The 21,811-nt window shown below is 40.9% G+C and overlaps 1 protein-coding gene across 4 annotated transcripts in view; it reads right to left on the reverse strand.

The window, feature by feature from the left end:
* PPP2R2C (protein phosphatase 2 regulatory subunit Bgamma) overlaps positions 1 to 21,811 on the reverse strand; it is a 288,985-nt gene that overhangs the window by 20,298 nt on the left and 246,876 nt on the right. For all 4 annotated transcript variants that reach the window (XM_073342564.1, XM_073342566.1, XM_073342567.2 and 1 more), the window contains one exon: positions 2,420 to 2,589. In XM_073342564.1, the coding sequence (XP_073198665.1) occupies positions 2,420 to 2,589 (170 nt within the window). The remainder of the gene's footprint in view (positions 1 to 2,419; positions 2,590 to 21,811) is intronic.

Below are 21,811 nucleotides of genomic sequence, written 5' to 3' on the forward strand. Positions count from 1 at the left end.
ATGATCCACCACATTTTAAAGCAATATTAATGTTATAGATGAGAACTCTTTTTACCCTACAGTAAATAATTGCTACATGGGTTATGAGGCATTAGATGAAATGATGTAGCTCAAATATTCTTATTTATTTTGTTTATCATCTTATGTTTCACTTCCCTTTTTTGTATGGAGGCTTTTCTTTATTTGTTTGTTTGCAGCTGGAAAGGCATAACCTGTAGATACAGTCCACCAAGCCCAGATTTTCAGAACTGTGTATGAGCAAATACATGTCCAATTTGCACCCACAGTTATTGTGCTTACATGTGCAGTTGTAGCAATTACATGTGCAAATATCAATATATTAAAAAATGCACAGTTCTGAAAATCTGGGCCTTAATTGCTGCCTTCTGAGTACATGTCAAGGTGCATAATAATATTTCTTTATTAATTTGCATTTGCTATCCAGACATTCGTGTGTCTATGGCCTGGTGGACATAATATTTGCATGAGAAAAATATATTTTAAAAAGTATAATTTTTGAACATTTTCTCTTTTCTATAAAACCCAGAACCATCTTTTCCAAGGAGAAGAGGACAAAAGGCTGCAGAAAATAGCCTGAATTTGTTGAATCCTAATCACTGATGTTATACTGTCCTATGAGGCATCCTCTCATAAATCACTCGTGATCTTCCTTGTTTTGTCATCTGCAAAGGATTTATTTATATCAATGGCATCACTATCCTCTCTACAGTGGGTAAGTGTTTGAAAAGCAAAGAGAATCTATAGTTTCATGGAAGGCAGCAAGACCTAGTTTTAGACTTTCCATCTTTTTATAAGCTTCTGATTATTGCAGTCAGTAGTGAAAAATTTACATTTTACTCATTTCCCACATCTCTGCATGGAGAAATATAACTTTTTAATTGGCCCCACTGCTAGGTGTCAGGTTGATTTAAAGGTGGCCGGCTTATTTCAAAGATTCGTACATGAGGAAATAAAAGCAGATGTCAGACTCAAGACAAACAGGTTGGCCTGAGTATCTCTTTCCCTCTAGGGACAAGGCTGCTTACCACATTAACATATATGCAAAATAACACATTACCAGAGGTCCCAAAATCTTAGACATGGATGTAACATACCAAATACTGTTTTATTTCCCTCACTTCTCATCATGTTTTGAATAAGAACCAAAATCTCTAACACATTTATCACTATCAGGGCAGTTAAGTTACTGAAGAAAGTCAGTTTGTGGCTTTACAAGAATGTAAATTGACATTTTCAAAGGCTAATATGGGATTTAGCTACACAGCTCCTACTGAAACTAATGGGATGTGTCCCTGAAACCTGAGTCTGTATTGGCTGCTTGTACAGTTAAAGAGAAAAGAAAAAGAAGACCCTAAATACTGTTATGGTGGGATTTGGCCTGATAAACCAGACTCCTGAGTTCTTAGTAAATGTTACCAGGAGTTCAGGGAAAATAATTAAAAAAAACAACAACCTAAACCCCACAACCCTATTCCCACGGCAGGGAACACCGAGCTTTACCTCCACGGACCTAAAATGTGAGATATATACAGCAGAATATTCATTTTCAACTCCTGATCTCCTGCAGGGCTGTCTATAGCTAGGCATTACTGACCAGCCCAACTGTACTTTTAAAGATTGTCATTTTACATATACTTATGCAGAACATAGTTTTCAACAGCTTTTTCCCATTGTATTTTTGCAACAAGGACGTTCTGAGGGCACACTTGTCCCACTTTGAGTGATCTTAGAATATTTTAAACTCAGATTGTTCTTACCAGATGGCACAGACTCCAAGGCCCAAATTCACTATTGGCTGAAGTCAGCAGAATTGCATGCTCCAACACTGAATTTGTCACCTTGTGTGAGTTTGACTGGCATTAGCCAAACTCCCACAGTGATGACAATATTTTGATTTAACAAGGGTTTCTTTTGTGATTAGGCCAGTTCAGAACTCTAGGAAGAAATCTACATGTGGGATTTTCAAAAGCACTCAGCACTGGCCTAATTTTGCTCCCCCTAACTTAATGGTGCAGCTCTCATTGATTTCAATGGGACCAGAGTTAGGCCAATGCTGAGCACTCTTGAAAACTCGAACCTACATCTTTATTACAACCATTAAATTGTGGAGTTGCATAATGAATATATTGATGCAGAACTGAAGAGATGATTCCCCTTGATATAGACAGCAGTTGTTTTAAGGGCCAAATTCAACTTTGGTATAGCTCCATTGACTCCAGAAGAGGTAATGCTCTCTCACCCGTGCTCAAGTGAATCATATCTACTATTTATTTTAAAGTGACTCTTGTATAACAGTGATCTCAGAACAAGCACTGCGGATCTACAGTGCCCTATGAATGTGTTTGGAATATGGAGATGTTTTTGCAGCATTGCACTTTAAGACATAGCAAACATCTACCTGATATGTTTCTATAGGCTTTGTTTCCATGTTCAGATCCCAGACTTTGACAGTGAGGTAATCCCTTGTTAGCATATATCGGCCACTGTGACTGAATTTAACATCCGACACTGAAGAGATAATTTCTGAAAAAAACGATCTGTTACTGGGGTCTTCCGGTTCTTCAAAAACTGGTTTAAAAAAAAAAAAGAGAGAAAAAGAAATTAGAATATCATAAAAATGTTTCTTTATACAATTCTTTATTATGTGCTTCTCTTTTGAAATAATATGGTTCAGGATACAAATCCATTCCATATAAAATGAATGTTATGGCTGCTAATTTCTTCATCATAAGAATACAAGATTCACATTCTAAAAGATTCATATTTTAGAACATGGGCTCTGACAGTGTTGGAGGAAGCAAACATGTTGGCTCAGTTAAATTGACTACAGATGATGTCAGTTTAGAATTGAGTAACAATGATAGCTTAGAATTATCATTTATTATTTGTATTACACTAGAGCTTAGGAGCCCCAGTCATGGACCAGGACCCCATTGTTCTAGCTGCTGTACAAACAAACAACAAAAAAGACAGTCCCTGTCCTAAAGAGCTTATAATGTGATTAAGCATGTGTGTTACCTTTCATTCAGCAGGATTCCAGACTGCTTTACAAAACTATACACATAAGAATCATTTCATCCACCAATGAAGTACAACCACCCCTGTGTTTAAAGACAGCAGCTTTTGGGGAAAAGACGATCTTTTTGTTCTGTGTTTGTACAGCCCTATGAAAAAGTTGAGGACAGAAAATGAAACAAATTTTCCATTTAAAACTGGTGAGGGAAGGTATGTATTCAATGGAAATTAGTCACGATGCTGCAAAACACGACAAGGGATTGTTCATATCCACAAGAGAGTCAAGAACAGAATTGTGTAAATAACTGACTTTTCAGTTCACTGGCCAAGCCAAAAACTAAAACTGAACTGTTTTGGGTCAACCCAAAATGATTTTTAATTTTTTGGCAAACCGAAAAGTAAAAAAATAAATAAAAATGTTTTGGGTCAAATCAAATGAAACAAAATGTTTCATTTCATTTGGCCAATGTTAGCTTTTTTTTAAATTGCAGCAAGTTTCAAAACTAAGTTATTTCAAATAAAAAATGGAAATGTTTCATTTCAAAAATGACAAAACAAATTTTTTTTTGACTGAAACAATCTTGTAAACTTGACAAACTTTGGCAAAATGTTTTGGTTGACCCAAATCTGCATTTTGGCCAAAAAGAGGTTTATCCAAAAAACATTGCCCAGCTCTAGTGAAGAACTTTATTTTATATTTCTAGAAGCAGAGATCCCGCATGATGTGACGGGATCAGCTGGTTCAGTAGTGGCACAGTTAGTGAATCCCCATCGCTATTCTTGCACCTTATTTGTCCTGGAAGGGCTTCCATCCCATTACTGACCAGCTGCAACCCTGATTACTCTGGGGGATGTATTTATTATTAATGATTTTTTTTCTTAAGAAAAAAGCCCTCTGCATCCTCTGCCAAGGCATCTGGGGTGCTGTACAATATAATAAAACATTAATTATGGTTGAGATTTTCAAAGGAGCCTAAAGGAGGTAGGTACTCAACACCTATGAAAATGGCCTCTCTGAAAAATTCTGACCTAAAATGAAGAGTTAAAATTAGTGAAATATAGTATACACTACAGTATACAACAACAACAATAATGCACTCAGTCCTTTAATCTGAAGAGCTCAACATTATTTTTCAAAAGGAGAATTATCATCCCTATTTCACAGATGCAAAAACTGAAGACCTGTAGCTAACAATAAAAGATATCAGGTATATTTCAGATATCAACATGAAATATAAGTATTAATTAATATTCTAACATAGGCCTCAGGTCTATAAGACAATAGCTTAGCTAAACTGAGGCCTAAGGCCTAGAGACTTGACAGGAGCAACTAACCAGTAAGTGACCCTAGATCATAAGTTGTCACAAGATAGCAATGACCTTATATCACAAGATGTCATCAGGTAGAATATTGCATTAAGCAAGTGTTCCTAAACTGCTGATATTTAGGAAACATATATTGCAACGTACCAGTTAAAGCCGGTTAGAATACTGTGGAGATTTTTGCAAACATAGAGAGTCAGCAATGTGCCAACCACAAGTTGTTATAGTGATTGAGTGACATAAATGTTAATCAGTACAAGGAGAACTAATAGCCCAAGCACCCATCAGGGTCAGAAAGAGACATTGGGACTCTTGACTCCCAGCCCCCTTTGCTAACCACTTAACCATGCTTTTTCTGCATGTTAAGTTCACAATCTGAGGTGAAATGTCTGCAAGTAACTGAGGAAAAGAGTTTACTTAGTATTTAGATAAGTAAAGTGGCTTTCTCCCCCACCACACCCTTAAAGCAAAATACATAAAATGCATCTGTGCGTGATTACTTTTTGTAGTCCACCAAGAATTTACTTCTCACTAAAATTCAAAGTATCTAAGTTACAGCTTCAGAGAATCAAAATAATGTTATGCTGAAAAATAAGAGAGGTGATTATATGTGGGTTAACTCAGAAAATGATGGGCAACTTTCTTTGAGGGTGGTGCATGAAACGCAGCCATGCTTGCACACGAGAATAGACTCTCTGTATTTAAGCACATACAACAAATCTAAATGATAATTAACTACATCAAAAGAAAGAAAGAAAAAACTTTTCAGCCTGAGAGTAAACGAACACCTTTAAACAGCTCTCTGAAAATGTGCGGAGACATTCAGTAAGGTAGATATTTTGTAATTATCCTGTCAAGTTTTCAATAGAAGTCTGATGAGCACAAAGCAATTATCATCTCTCACACCTCTTCCCTTTAATCTGTCCAAACCATGTATTGTGAATGACAGGAATTTCATCCTCCTAATTATGATGTAAAGTTGTTATTAAAACCAGGAAAGAAAAAAGCCACTAAAATGCTCTTTCATTTATGGCAGTGATGAGTTTTCTCTGTGTTTCTCAGCTTAAAAGCTCTACAGTTCTGGTTGAGTTCTGCCAATGATTTCAACAGGAGTTAGATCAGAACTGGTGTGCTCTCTATTTCATTACATAGTCATAATGGCCATATACAATAGCGGCCCTTATTTAAGGGAAATAGATAGGGTTCTCTCATCATCTGCAGTATTCCCTGTTGTTTTCCTATATTTACTACAGTAAATACCTTGAATACTATAAATCATGAGGTTATTTATATTCAAATATTAATTTAGGTATTAAAGTCAAGGTTCACTATCTTTTTTAAAAGGTATTTTCTTTCTTTATGTGAGAGAAAATGGAATTTAGTAGCCCTGCTGTAAGCAACTCCTTTAAGCAGAGTAGCTAGCCCCAGGAAGATCGCCTCAGTGTAGGGAGCATCTTTGGGTGGTTTTATGACCTCTATAACACCCCTGTGTGCAGCAGACATAAGAGACGTGCTAGGGAAAAGGGGAGTAGCTAGGGTATCCCATCACCCTGGGCATCTCTGCCTGCTATAACAGTTTGCTGGAGTCATTAGCATCAGTGTAAGGTAAAGCAGCCTTTGGTCTTCACTAATTCACACTGGGAGACCAGTATAGCATACAGTAGCCCAGGATCAAGAGAGTGCAAAGCTGCTTTAATTTTATATAGCAAGAGAAGTCTCATTTGACTGGGATCTGGAACTAGAGTTCTGCTGAAAGCTGCTTAAAAAATAAGTTATAATTCTCTAGCAATTACTAAATAACTTTGATAACTGTCTAACTGTCTACCTTCAGTTATGAAAAAATGGATTTCATACTCCAAATGCAATTGTCCCTTCTCAACGTTAGTTACCGGTATATCAAAATGCTAAAGCTAATTGTCCAATTGCAAACCATTGCACAAGCTGATGAACACAATCATCAGTAATCGTGTGTCATTTGAATTTTCATTTAACAGAACCTAGATTTAAATATGGTCTTGATGGTAGAGGCAGTGCTATCATTAGCTATGACTTTATCTGATGCAGTTATATGGATTTGCTGTAACTTGTGTGAAACAAATATTTTACAGAAGTTTGATTTCCTATCTTTGTGCCTCTGTAGGTTTAAACTCAATATTTTCCCACTGCTTTCTTTTGTTTCCAGCCTACTCATCTCACTGCCTGACACAGTGGAGAGGACCATGTGCAGGAACAAGTAGGGAAAACAGCATGTACAAGGGAGACCAGTAGGTCTGTGGAATAATCTCCCATCTGTCAAGCTCTGCAGCTTGTAAGGGAACTGTTATGTGAAAATGATAAAGACAGACAGAGACAGTTATTTTCTTCTAACACTGCCCAAGGACTTTATTAGAATAAACAAAGAGCATTAGCTCTTAAATTTTGCTTCACTGCAGAACTTCTGCCTTGAACTTCTTCTAGCGTCCCTCCGATCCCACTGGCTTCTTGCTACAGATTTAAAACTAGTACCTATTTTCACAGAAAAATGTCTGAGTGCGGAAAGGAGAAGATTGGGTTGATGGATGTGCTCCATGATATTGCTCCCCTAAAGCCTGTAAACAATTGGCAGCCTAAAATCATATTGCTTCCTTCTAAGAAAAATCTGAAGGAAACTCCATGAGTTGAAATCCAAATTTCTTTGCCTTTACATATGTTTCTTAATGTAGGAGAGGAGGAAACAGTATAGATCAGTGTGTGTAACATAATGCTGCTTCCACCATTTTATCTTGGGCCTGATTTTGCAACTCCTTACTCACATGTCAGTGGGCTTATTCATATGACTAGGGACAGCCTGTGCTGGTAGCGTTTGGAGGATCAAACCCTATAGAGGCAGCAGTTTTGTCAACAATACACATTGTCATTCAGTCAGACGGATCCTCATTTTGAATGCAATATCACTGCTATGTTGATAACACTAATTTACTGTATCAAGACTATTTTAAATACAATCATCATTAGTTACATGATCACATACTATTTCTTAAACTATATAATACATGACAAGTTTTTTTCCCTACATCCTTGTAAGACGCATCATCTAAAGTACATAGTGAACGAGACACTAGTGCTGTATATAAGTAATTTGTACAGACTCTTTGTGTGGCATACACTGAAGTACAATGGAGCAGAGCTCAGGTTCCATGTGAAATATTGAACTTGGGAATTTCCTGACTTAAAAGTCCTTAACTGCAACCTTAGTGTTTCTTCAACATATTGTTCCATGTGGAATTATATATTATGTAAAGATATAGAGGGATGTGTAGGGGAAGATTTTCAAAGGCACAAGTTGGAGTTAGGTGCCCAAGTCCCATGGATTTTCAACCAGAGTTCAGTACCTAACAGTCCTTTGTGCCTTTGAAAATCTCCCCTATAATTACATCATGTGTATTCAATGAAAAAAATCTAATATTTTTAGTGGAGGCGAACCAGCTGAGCAGCGGGGGACAGCAGAGCAGCACACAGCAGGAGTTTGCCTGGGATTGGTGAGTATCCAAGTGCGTGTTTGCTAAGTAAGTATCCGAGTGTGTGTATGCTGGGAGGGCAGTGTGAGAGCCTGAGCGAGTGCCTGATTGGCTGGTAGCCTGCAGGGGGCGGGCACTGGGGCTGTCTGTTTGTTTGTTTCAGGGAAGCCTGGCTGTTTAAAAATAGCCAGAGCTTCCCGAACCAGCTGAGCGGCGGCGAACCAGCTGAGCAGCGGGAGACAGCAGAGCAGCACACAGCAGGAGTTTGCCTGGGATTGGTGAGTATCCCAGTGCATGTTTACTGAGTAAGTATCCGAGTGTGTGTTTGCTGGGAGGGTAGTGTGAGAGCCTGAGCGAGTGCCTGATTGGCTCGTAGCCTGCAGGGGGCGGACACTGGGGCTGTCTGTTTGTTTCAGGGAAGCCTGGCTGTTTAAAAATAGCCAGAGCTTCCCGAACCAGCTGAGCGGCAGCGAACCAGCTGAGCAGCGGGGGACAGCAGAGCAGCACACAGCAGGAGTTTGCCTGGGAGTTCGCCTGGAGTGAAGGGGATATGGAAGGGGGGGGTTCAGCTGTTGTGACCTGCACTGGATGTGCCATGTTTGTCTTTCTTCCACAGGACAGAAGTGACTTTGTGTGTACAAAGTGCAAGCTGGTCTCCATATTGGAAGAGAAGATTGAAGGTCTGGAGCAACAGATAACGACCCTGCGTTGCATACGAGAAACGGAGGATTTTCTGGACAAAAGTCAGGATATGCTTCTACGGGCACAAAGCTCTAAAGATTTAGAGCAGGTTGCACAGCGGAGCCAAGAGGCCAGTGAAGAAGCTTGGCAACATGTGACCTCCAGAAGAAGAAGGGGGAATGTCCGGGTTCCAGCAACGCGGACACAGGTAACTAACCGCTTTCATGTTCTCTCCACAGGTACCATTGCGGAGAGTGGACCAGATGATATGTCTGGGGGGAGAAAGCAGAAGGAGACTCCGCTGGTTGGAAGGCATGAGATGCACTGTCCTGAGATGGGGGGTTCCACGACCACCACTCCCAAGAGAAGGAGGCGGGTGGTGGTGGTCGGGGACTCTCTACTCCAGGGGACTGAGTCATCTATCTGCCGCCCTGACCGGGAAAACCGAGAAGTCTGCTGCTTACCAGGGGCTAAGATTCGCGATGTGACTGAGAGACTGCCGAGACTCATCAAGCCCTCGGATCGCTACCCCTTCCTGCTTCTCCACGTGGGCACCAATGATACTGCCAAGAATGACCTTGAGCGGATCACTGCAGACTACATGGCTCTGGGAAGAAGGATAAAGGAGTTTGAGGCGCAAGTGGTGTTCTCGTCCATCCTCCCCGTGGAAGGAAAATGCCTGGGTAGGGACCGTCGAATCGTGGAAGTCAACGAATGGCTACGCAGGTGGTGTCGGAGAGAAGGCTTTGGATTCTTTGACCATGGGATGTGTTCCATGAAGGAGGAGTGCTAGGCAGAGACGGGCTCCACCTTACGAAGAGAGGGAAGAGCATCTTTGCAAGCAGGCTGGCTAACCTAGTGAGGAGGGCTTTAAACTAGGTTCACCGGGGGAAGGAGACCAAAGCCCTGAGGTAAGTGGGAAAGCGGGATACCGGGAAGAAGCACAGGCAGGAATGTCTGTGAGGGGAGGGCTCCTGCCTCATACTGAGAATGAGGGGCGATCAGCAGGTTATCTCAAGTGCTTATATACGAATGCACGAAGCCTTGGAAACAAGCAGGGAGCACTGGAGGTCCTGGTGACGTCAAGGAATTATGACGTGATTGGAATAACAGAGACTTGGTGGGATAACTCACATGACTGGAGTACTGTCATGGATGGTTATAAACTGTTCAGGAAGGACAGGCAGGGCAGAAAAGGTGGGGGAGTAGCACTGTATGTAAGGGAGCAGTATGACTGCTCAGAGCTCCGGTACGAAACTGCAGAAAAACCTGAGTGTCTCTGGATTAAGTTTAGAAGTGTGAGCAACAAGAGTGATGTAGTGGTGGGAGTCTGCTATAGACCACCGGACCAGGGGGATGAGGTGGATGAGGCTTTCTTCCGGCAGCTCGTGGAAGCTACTAGATCGCATGCCCTGGTTCTCATGGGTGACTTTAATTTTCCTGATATCTGCTGGGAGAGCAATACAGCGGTGCATAGACAATCCAGGAAGTTTTTGGAAAGCGTAGGGGACAATTTCCTGGTGCAAGTGCTAGAGGAGCCAACTAGGGGGGTAGCTTTTCTTGACCTGCTGCTCACAAACCGGGAAGAATTAGTAGGGGAAGCAAAAGTGGATGGGAATCTGGGAGGCAGTGACCATGAGTTGGTTGAGTTCAGGATCCTGACACAGGGAAGAAAGGTAAGCAGCAGGATACGGACCCTGGACTTCAGGAAAGCAGACTTCAACTCCCTCCCTCGAACGGATGGGTAGGATCCCCTGGGGGACTAACATGAAGGGGAAAGGAGTCCAGGACAGCTGGCTGTATTTCAAGGAATCCCTGTTGAGGTTACAGGGACAAACCATCCCGATGTGTCGAAAGAATAGTAAATATGGCAGACGACCAGCTTGGCTTAACGGTGAAATCCTAGCAGATCTTAAACATAAAAAAAAAGCTTACAAGAAGTGGAAGGTTGGACATATGACCAGGGAAGAGTATAAAAATATTGCTCGGGCATGTAGGAATGAAATCAGGAGGGCCAAATCGAACCTGGAGCTGCAGCTAGCGAGAGATGTTAAGAGTAACAAGAAGGGTTTCTTCAGGTATGTTGGCAACAAGAAGAAAGCCAAGGAAAGTGTGGGCCCCTTACTGAATGAGGGAGGCAACCTAGTGACAGAGGATGTGGAAAAAGCTAATGTACTCAATGCTTTTTTTGCCTCTGTCTTCACTAACAAGGTCAGCTCCCAGACTGCTGCGCTGGGCATCACAACATGGGGAATAGATGGCCAGCCTTCTGTGGAGAAAGAGGTGGTTAGGGACTATTTAGAAAAGCTGGTTGTGCACAAGTCCATGGGGCCGGACGAGTTGCATCCGAGAGTGCTAAAGGAACTGGCGGCTGTGATTGCAGAGCCATTGGCCATTATCTTTGAAAACTCGTGGCGAACGGGGGAAGTCCTGGATGACTGGAAAAAGGCTAATGTAGTGCCAATCTTTAAAAAAGGGAAGAAGGAGGATCCTGGGAACTACAGGCCAGTCAGCCTCACTTCAGTCCCCGGAAAAATCATGGAGCAAGTCCTCAAAGAATCAATCCTGAAGCACTTACATGAGAGGAAAGTGATCAGGAACAGTCAGCATGGATTCACCAAGGGAAGATCATGCCTGACTAATCTAATCGCCTTCTATGATGAGATTACTGGTTCTGTGGATGAAGGGAAAGCAGTGGATGTATTGTATCTTGACTTTAGCAAAGCTTTTGACACGGTCTCCCACAGTATTCTTGTCAGCAAGTTAAAGAAGTACGGGCTGGATGAATGCACTATAAGGTGGGTAGAAAGTTGGCTAGACTGTCGGGCTCAACGGGTAGTGATCAATGGCTCCATGTCTAGTTGGCAGCCAGTGTCAAGTGGAGTGCCCCAGGGGTCGGTCCTGGGGCCGGTTTTGTTCAATATCTTCATAAATGATCTGGAGGATGGTGTGGATTGCACTCTCAGCAAATTTGCGGATGATACTAAACTGTATCATCAGGAGTGGTAGATACGCTGGAGGGCAGGGGTAGGATACAGAGGGACCTAGACGAACTGGAGGATTGGGCCAAAAGAAATCTGATGAGGTTCAATAAGGATAAGTGCAGGGTCCTGCACTTAGGACGGAAGAACCCAATGCACAGCTACAGACTAGGGACCGAATGGCTAGGCAGCAGTTCTGCGGAAAAGGACCTAGGGGTGACAGTGGACGAGAAGCTGGATATGAGTCAGCAGTGTGCCCTTGTTGCCAAGAAGGCCAATGGCATTTTGGGATGTATAAGTAGGGGCATAGCGAGCAGATTGAGGGACGTGATCGTCCCCCTCTATTCGACATTGGTGAGGCCTCATCTGGAGTACTGTGTCCAGTTTTGGGCCCCACACTACAAGCAGGATGTGGATAAATTGGAAAGAGTCCAGCGAAGGGCAACAAAAATGATTAGGGGTCTGGAACACATGACTTATGAGGAGAGGCTGAGGGAACTGGGATTGTTTAGTCTGCAAAAGAGAAGAATGAGGGGGGATTTGATAGCTGCTTTCAACTACCTGAGAGGTGGTTCCAGAGAGGATGGTTCTAGACTATTCTCAGTGGTGGAAGAGGACAGGACAAGGAGTAATGGTCTCAAGTTGCAGTGGGGGAGGTTTAGGTTGAAAACTAGGAAAAACTTTTTCACTAGGAGGGTGGTGAAACACTGGAATGCATTGCCTAGGGAGGTGGCGGAATCTCCTTCCTTAGAAGTTTTTAAGGTCAGGCTTGACAAAGCACTGGCTGGGATGATTTAGTTGGGCATTAGTCCTGCTTTTGGGCAGGGGGTTGGACTAGATGACCTCCTGAGTCCCTTCCAACCCTGATATTCTATGATTCTAATATTCATGTAACTCTGATGAGAAATCAATCATTAAAAAGTTAATGAGTTACAGAAGCCAATGTTGAATATACAACTTTAACTCTTCCCATTTGTGTGTTTGCTGTAAACATGTTTTTATTTTATATTAATTGCCAAAAATAGATGATAATATGCAAATTGGACTTGTTTATTCCACCTTATATTCAATATACATATATTTTAGGCGCCAGGGAGTACTAGTGCAGAAGTTTTCAGTCTGTGATGTGGCCCACAGGTGATCCACAGATGCTGTTGGTGTGTGGAGAGATGGCCAGTCATGTCTGGCACCAATTCTTCCTCCTTATTCCCAGATGCTAAATTACCGTAAAATACAGCTAAAATACTTTGTTTCCGAATATTATTTTCCACATAGGCAATTGCTGTAGATGTAACAGGGATATGAAGCGATTGGGAATCAAAGGGAGGTGGTCCTACAAAACAACACTGATATTATGCACTCTCCACTATGGAAAAAAATATTTGAGAGTCCCTATTCTGCTGTGTAAAACAGATTGGAACTAAGTGGATATTTTAGAAGTCATGTGTCCTCTTTCCCAAGAGCAGCCAAAACATAATTTACACCTGATGAAAGTATACTTAAAAAGGTTACATTCCTGCAGAATGTTTTCCTTTGTTTGGCTGGACTGATTTTCTAATTTTTACTAGACTCAATGGAAGCAAATGTGTATTCTGCACCACAGAAAATCAGCCCATTTTTGTTTGGTTGCTTAATGTTAATCATTCAAGTGTCAAAATTTTAGCCTATCTGTTCATGATTCTTAACACACACACACACAGAGTTCACAGTATAAGGATGCAGTATTGCTTCAATGCAACACAGCACAAACAACCATATATCCTAACAAACAGTTGAAAAAAAACCTCCATGATACTTTATATCTCATAAAAAGACTTGGTGTAAAACTTCAAACTTTCTGAAAACAACCACTTTCTCCCCCAAGATAGAGAGTTTCTGTCCTCAATACTTCTGAGCCGATTGACATAAAGCACAGGCTCATCAAGGCATTGCTATAGGACAGACAGTTTCAAAACAGAAATATTAATAATGCTACTCAAAGAGCCGAGTGATCTGTTTTAAAGTTAAAACAATAACAACCCCTTAAGATATAATGGGTGATGGTGTTAGAACAACCATCTATTATCTGAAGCTATGCTACACAGTTATAAATTCATACAAAAGAAATAGTATATTGGTAGGATAAAAGAAATGTCAACTGAACACAGTTAAACTAGGTTTCAGAGTAGCAGCCGTGTTAGTCTGTATCCACAAAAAGAACGGGAGTACTTGTGGCACCTTAGAGACTAATAAATTTATTTCAGCATAAGCTTTCGTGGGCTACAGCCCACTTCATCAGATGCATAGAATGGAACATATAGTAAGAAGATATATATATATATATCTTCCATTCTATGCATCCGATGAAGTGGGCTGTAGCCCACAAAAGCTTATGCTCTAATAAATTTGTTAGTCTCTAAGGTGCCACAAGTACTCCTGTTCTTTTTACAGTTAAACTAGTCTTTCATAGAACTAAAAAGGAGAGACCTAGACAGCACAATCTCTGAAAAGAGCTGTTATCAAGACCCAGGAACTCTGTGGTAACTGCCAGGCTTTTCTACAGTTGAAATACCAGTAAACTAAAACAAGCAAACAGTAAGGTTGATGATAATGTCACATAATTCTAGACAACAGAGAGGTGAGCCTTGGAACTTGTGTTACTGCAGACCAAGAGTAGGATTATAGACAAAAACAAGTTTCTGCTATTTCAAAGTGGAATGGATTCAGGGTAAAGCTGAATCATACCTACATACATTCTATAACATGTAGTTATCAGAAAAATATAAAAAACAAAAGTAGTCCTGTAAGATGATAGAGACTCCATATAGATGACATGAGATTCTACTGTGTAAAAGATGAATTCATAAATGACATAAAAGGATGTTCCACGGAACATGCAAATGCAATCTCCTCTGACTGGACTTATGGAAAGTCATGTCATAAGTATGGTGGTTCTTCTGATTCAGCTAGGATGACTTAAGCTATTTGCTTCCCTAGCTGAAAACATCTGGCTTTTCACTAGCCCAAAAACCAGGATGAAAAACTAAGAATTGGATCCTTAGCTGGCCACTGATGGCACTTCTTCTGGGAGAAACTCAAGATGTGCCCCAGATAAGCACCGTATTATTAAATTTAATTATTTATCTTGCAGAAGCATCTAAGAGACCCAGTCATGGACAAGGGCCCCGTTATGCTAGCTGCTATACAAACACAAGACAGATAGTCTTGGAGTTTACAAGGAGCTTACAATCTAAATTAACTCCTTCCTTCTTTTAAATCCTTAAGGGAAGACCTCAGTGATCTCAGAGTAAGGCATACACTACTACTTGAAATAATGGTACCTTGACATTAATGGAATTTTGAGAGACCAGCCATTGCAAGTTTTCAAACAGAGCTGGAGAATTTATGTACATTCATTCCACTTGATAGGTAATAAAGACTTTTATACATCATTTTATTTTCAGCTGATTAATTGGTTTTTCTAAGTTAAATGCCCCTCCGAAAGTATGACCTTGAGTTTAAAAGCAATATAAATGACTTACATGTATGCAGGCCAGATCATCAGCTAATATAAATCTGCATATTCCGTATGCTGATTTATAACTGCTGAGGATCTGACCCATAATGTGTATTTACTTCTCTTTCACTAATAAGATTCATTCTATAGGTCTACAAATAATATTTTGATTTAATATGTGGTTAATGAAGAGTCTTGAGCATAGAACATTCATTACATTAGTTCAGCATGGTACTTACTTTAACTGTCCTTAGGTGCAGTGAAACTAGAGCTTAGGGACAGTGCATCTTCAGTTGTGTCAAATTAAATTGACAACTTTTCCAGACAAAGATAGAGAAGTTTGAACTAATTAATGTATGGTTTTAAAGGGGCCAGATCCTCAAATTATGTGAATCAGTACAGCTCCTTTCATTGCAATGGAACTATGCCAATTTAGAGAATCTAGTTGAGAATCTGGCTGAGGATTTTACCATTGTTTTAACATTTGGTTAAAGTATTGTAAGGGGTTATTGTAGACCAAGATTACAGTTACAGATCACCTGTAATTGTACCTTCTTGTGAATTTTAGAAGAAACTAGAAGTATTTTTGAATCATTAAGTGCATACTTGGGTGAAACGTGGTTTTTTGGTGTGTGTGTGTGTGAGAGAGAGAGACTGACAAAAGCTTAGTTATTAATTATTCTTACCTAGGTGTGGTAATTTAGAACTGAAATGAAACTGTGTTATTTGTTAGCAGTGTTATTGTAGCTGAGTTGATCCCAGGATATGAGATAGACAAGGTGGGTGAAGTAATATCTTTTATTGGGCCAACGTCTATTGGTGGAAGGTACAAGCTTTCTTTCTTCTTCAGGTCTGGAGTTGGAAGCAGATGCTTCGTTCCCCAGACCTAAAGAAGAAAGAAGAGCTCTGTGTAAGCTCGAAAGCTTGTTTCTCTCACCAACAGAAGTTGGCCCAATAAAAGATATTACCTCACCTACCTTGTGTCTCTCTACTGTATTAAGTAAGTCATGGTTCAAGTTTCTAACATTGGAATAACTTTTGGTTGAGCTGTCACTGACAGTTCAATTAATTTTTATTGAAATAAAACTTGATGGGCAAATATGCAAGGTCCTGCACGAACTAGCCATAATTTCCATACTGGTACCAAAATCCTCTCCCCAGAATCACACAGAATTATTTTAGGATGTTACACTGATGCCCATCATCATAATGTCTGAGTGCCTTCCACATAAAATCAATACCAATGGGGAAAGTCTCCGGCACTTGGCATTGCTTTAACAATTTGTGATAAGATTTTGATTACTAATATTTATGTACTTTAGTTCTTTACATTTTAACTTCTTATATTCACTTCTTATTCTTACTTTGTAAATACTCTCATACATTCAGCTTTGTTTTGTATTTTTAGTAATTTCCTGTTCATCTTTCAAGTAAATATTTATTAATAAAATATATACATTTATAAGTATTCTTGAGTCTACTTTAGCTAAGAAACATGAAATTCAATGATTTCATAATTAATTAATGACAACTATTTAACCAATGTGTTTTATGCTATATTAACCCTAATCTTCTCAGATTGCCTATCCTGTTTTAAATCAAATACTTTAGTGAAATGCATAAACATCAAAAATTAGTTTTGAGGGCTGCATGTCCATTTCACTTTCCTGTCATTATCTGTCCTTATGTGATAAAAGGTAAAATTTCTCAAAAAATAATTCCGCCCCCGTTTAGATTGCAAATACCAACCACCAACTAGCACACCTCTGGCCAGTGACCCATCATTAAAAGCAAGATTTCTCATCAATACAGCTAGACAGTATGAATTTTAAATGTAAACCATCAAATCAATATCTAAGAATCTGTTTTACTATCTGGTATTCTACAGTGAGTTGCTGTAACTTGTCACAAGATGCAAGTGCAAGAGGGCTGAACTAGGTCAATACATAAAGATCAATGGGGGAGAGCTTCACTGGAGAGATGCTTATATTAAATGTTGCTTCACTAGGGAGTTTGTTAATAAAGAGTGGTGCTAAAGAATCCCATGCAAGGAAATGGGGGAAGGGATAGGGTAATCTTAAAGGCAGAGCATCATTAAACTGCAATCTTGCAAAGATTTATAAACATGTTTAACTTTGAACACTGAAGTTAATGGGACATGAGACTACCTGGTACGTACAGTTAAGCACATGTATAAATCTTAGAGATTGGGGGCTAAGACTGGGAGAAATAATCCCGTCCCCCCCCGTTGAAATGGCATCTTGAACAAAAAATGGAAATCTGGAAAGACAATGGAAGATGTTTATTTAAATATATTAAATTGCAACAAAAAACAAGACAGCAGTTTTAACTGAATAATTAAAGAAATCTTACAGTAATTATTTGCTCTGACTGGGTTTGTGTGTTTTGGGAGGTTAATGAAATGCCTTTTTAATGATAAATCATTTATGCCTGCTTCAGTACTATATTTTTTCTTACTATTTGATGGCTGCAAGTACATAAATCAGATGATTTTCTTTTTACTTTTATTTAATTTTAATATATTTGCATAATCAAGGGGAAAGATGCATAACAAATAACTGTCTTTCTGCAGTAGCAGTTCCTAATTTTCATTATCTATTTTAAATTATTATCATCACAGAAGTGTTCTACATCAAAGACAATCTTACATTGATGAGGCCCAATCCTGCAGATGGCCCACAGCATATCTCTTACTGAATCCAGGGAGATTTCTGCACAAAGAAGGACCCTTTATAGGATTGGGTCCGCTATGTGTGAAATTGGAGTGATAGATCTGTAGTGACAACTGTAATTAGGAAATTTATGAAAAGTAAAATTACCAAGATGTGGGCACATTTTTATATCTAAGTTTCATAAAATGGGGGATATGATGGAATGATACATGCATTAGCAACACATTCTTAGAGCCCAAGTTCAGACCTTCAATAGGGAAAACAAACCTTTATTAACACATGTGAGTGAAGTATTATGAGAGCTCAGATTAAGTTGAACTGTTTTTTGTACAATGTCACATGACCTCACAGTTCTCACCTGGAGTAGACCTACTTTTACAGCTGCCTCTGAACACACATAATGCGAACATTCCCTCCCCACTCGCCCACACCCATCTCAGATGACAGACTTGCATGAGGACAGAAGCAGTAATCTGAAGATAATTTCTTAAATGTAAAGCTCACACAAAAGGAACACAAGTTCCCTCTTTTCCAGTCCTACAACAAGCATCATTCATTTGGAACGGTCAATATTAATTAGCAAATCCAGCAGGGACATTCTGTCAGGGTTTGTAGGTGTGTGTATCTGGTTGTTCTTTGTTTCAAATGAAGGATAATCCATATTCAGTTAGAGGTCAGAAAACTGTCACTACTAAGTAATCCCGGTGTCCTTTCAAAGGATGTTAGTTTGATTTTAAAAATCAGTGTGTACCTTTTATTTTCTGGTTTCTTTGTCTGATTCTATGGTTTGGTGGCTGCTTTAGCTTTCTTGAGTTTACTATCTCTAGATTCTACCAGCAAAAGAGAAGGTATGTGATTCTTCTAATTGCCAGACTGGGAGTAACTGGCTGAAGTTCAGGAGAAGTACTGATCATCGTAAAGAGGAAAGTGCATGAAATTTACTGAAAGTGCATCAATCTTACTGAACTTTGTACTGTTGCTTATGGTCTAGATCAGAGGTGGGCAAACTGCGGTCTGCAGGCCACATCTGGCCCGCAGGACCCTCCTGCCCAGCCCTTGAGCTCCAGCCGGGGAGGCTAGCTCCCAGCCCCTCCCCTGCTGTCCCCCCACCCCCGCAGCCTCAGCTTGCCGTGCCGCCAGCACTCTGGGCGGTGAGCTCCTGCCGGGCAGCACAGCTGTGAGAACCATCAGCCTGCCCCAGTACTCTAGACTGTGCAGCTGGCTCCGGCTGGGCAGCGCGGCTGCCAGTCCTGGTGCTCTGAGTGGCATAGTAAGGGGACAGGGAGTGTGTGTGGTGGGGCTGGATAAGGGGCAGAGGGTCCCCAGGGGCAGTCAGGGAGCAGAGGGCGGTTGGGTAGGCATGGGAGTCCCAGGGGGCCTGTCAGAGGGCGGGGGTGTGGATAGAATCATAGAATATCAGGGTTGGAAGGGACCTCAGGAGGTCATCTAGTCCAACCCCCTGCTCAAAAGCAGGACTAATCCCCAATTATATCATCCCAGCCAGTGCTTTGTCAAGCCTGACCTTAAAAACTACTAAGGAAGGAGATTCCACCACCTCCCTAGGCAATGCATTCCAGTGTTTCACCACCCTCCTAGTGAAAAAGTTTTTCCTAGTTTTCAACCTAAACCTCCCCCACTGCAACTTGAGACCATTACTCCTTGTCCTGTCCTCTTCCACCACTGAGAATAGTCTAGAACCATCCTCTCTGGAACCACCTCTCAGGTAGTTGAAAGCAGCTATCAAATCCCCCCTCATTCTTCTCTTTTGCAGACTAAACAATCCCAGTTCCCTCAGCCTCTCCTCATAAGTCATGTGTTCCAGACCCCTAATCATTTTTGTTGCCCTTCGCTGGACTCTTTCCAATTTATCCACATCCTGCTTGTAGTGTGGGGCCCAAAACTGGACACAGTACTCCAGATGAGGCCTCACCAATGTCGAATAAAGGGGGACGATCACGTCCCTCAATCTGCTCGCTATGCCCCTACTTATACATCCCAAAATGCCATTGGCCTTCTTGGCAACAAGGGCACACTGCTGACTCATATCCAGCTTCTCGTCCACTGTCACCCCTAGGTCCTTTTCCGCAGAACTGCTGCCTAGCCATTCGGTCCCTAGTCTGTAGCTGTGCATTGGGTTCTTCCGTCCGAAGTGCAGGACCCTGCACTTGTCCTTGTTGAACCTGATCAGATTTCTTTTGGCCCAATCCTCCAATTTGTCTAGGTCCCTCTGTATCCTATCCCTGCCCTCCAGCATATCTACCACTCCTCCCAGTTTAGTATCATCCGCAAATTTGCTGAGAGTGCAATCCACACCATCCTCCAGATCATTTATGAAGATAAATGATCTGGAGGATGGTGTGGATAGGGGTCGGGGCAGTCAGTGGGCAGGGAGCAGGGCAGGTGGTGGATAGGGGTGGGGTCCCGGGGAGGGCAGTCAGGGGGCAGGAAGTGGGAGGGGGCAGGGGCCAGGCTGTCTGGGGAGGCACAGCCTTCCCTACCCAGACCTCCATACAGTTTTGGAACCCCTATGTGGCCCTCAGCCAAAGAGTTTTCCCACCCCGGTCTAGATTTTCAGAATGGCTGGTGATGTGTGCAAATGGTCTGTCAGATGTCCAAGTGATGAGCTGCATGCAAAATTAATGTAACTGTGTATATAAATTAGACAAGCAATATGCCCGCTCATTCTTCATAGTCAAAGTTCTGAAAATCTGTACCACTTGTATACTGGTAACATGCAAACACCTGCAGCAACACCAAAAAATGGGAACTTCAGTGTTTCATTATAATTTAACATTAATTAAGTGAATGCTGTGGCAGCAGAGAAAACAGCATCATTGGACTGACATCTCTTGCTTAGTACCATCCTTCCCAGGCTGTTCTGCACAAGTCTCCTTGTAAATAATGGCTCTTACAATAGTTACAAAACAGAAGAGAAACCTCTAAAGGAAAATTATTGGAGCCAGTAACATCATTAGTACCTAAAATGGTGAAGTTGTTTCATGCCTAGGAAGAATAGGCAGGGCATTTAGGGAAGTAAAATGGATGGTTTGTGGGCCCAGGTTAAAGAAACAGATTCCAAAATAGCAGCATTAAGAGAGCCGCAAGTCTACAGATGATTGAGCAATTAATTCACTGCTTTGGAAAGTATAAATCATCAGAGGTCAAAAATGAGACAGCTCTATAATTTAAAAGTTAGTTGGGTAAAAATCTGGGAAACTACAATTTGAACATTAAAGGCCCATTATGAGTCCTGAACTACAAAGAAATCAGGATTTCTCTTTCAGAGAGGTTTGAAGAGGTATTGGATAAATGTGAGGAATCTAAACCACAGGCTGTTAAGGTCTCTCAGGTTTCTCACTCAGATTCATATACATAAAGACTGAACAAAATAACAGTCAGCGTTGATCTTCTCTAAAATTCCTCAGTTGTGACACAATTGTGAAAATCTATTGATAGCATGCAAACACCTGCAGCAACACCAGAAATTGTGACACAGAGTGGCAGAATTTTCTCTTGCCTTCCTTCACAGGAAGGTCAATGGTAATTACCACTGTCATGATGGCATTTCTTTGATGACTGGGGCACAAAAAGTGAGGGGAACAGTCAAGGGAAAGATGATAAATTACAGAATCTCTGAACTATGATCTCATTTGAGATCATCATATGAGTCTCACTAGGAAACTCATTTTTCCACTGGTTTTGGAAGACCATTTAAGGATGACTTACTATCCATATAGTTGAATAGAGGTGGTAGAGGGTGCTAGGGCCTCCTCAATTCTATGCTCACACTTCCTTTAAGGAAGAGGGCATAACTGTTAGATGTTTTACCTTTGGGCCAGGATTGTCCTGTCATCTATAAACTTACATAAAATGCTGCATATGTACTTACTTTTAAAATATGATTAAAATAAGCAATGTTTTCATCATTTTTCATAAAAAATTGCAAACATTTCCAAGTGGAACATTTCCCAGGCCTCCATGTGGTGGGTGATTTCAGGTTTGCTTTCTCATTTTAAGATCTTCCTCTGTTCTTGATACACCAGGCCATGCATGGGGACCAAACGGGTATTTTTAAGTGGTTCCTGCTTGAGGTCCTTGGTTCTC

This window comes from Lepidochelys kempii, chromosome 4, assembly GCF_965140285.1.
Source record: "Lepidochelys kempii isolate rLepKem1 chromosome 4, rLepKem1.hap1, whole genome shotgun sequence".
In the NCBI taxonomy this organism is placed as follows: Eukaryota; Metazoa; Chordata; order Testudines; family Cheloniidae; genus Lepidochelys; species Lepidochelys kempii.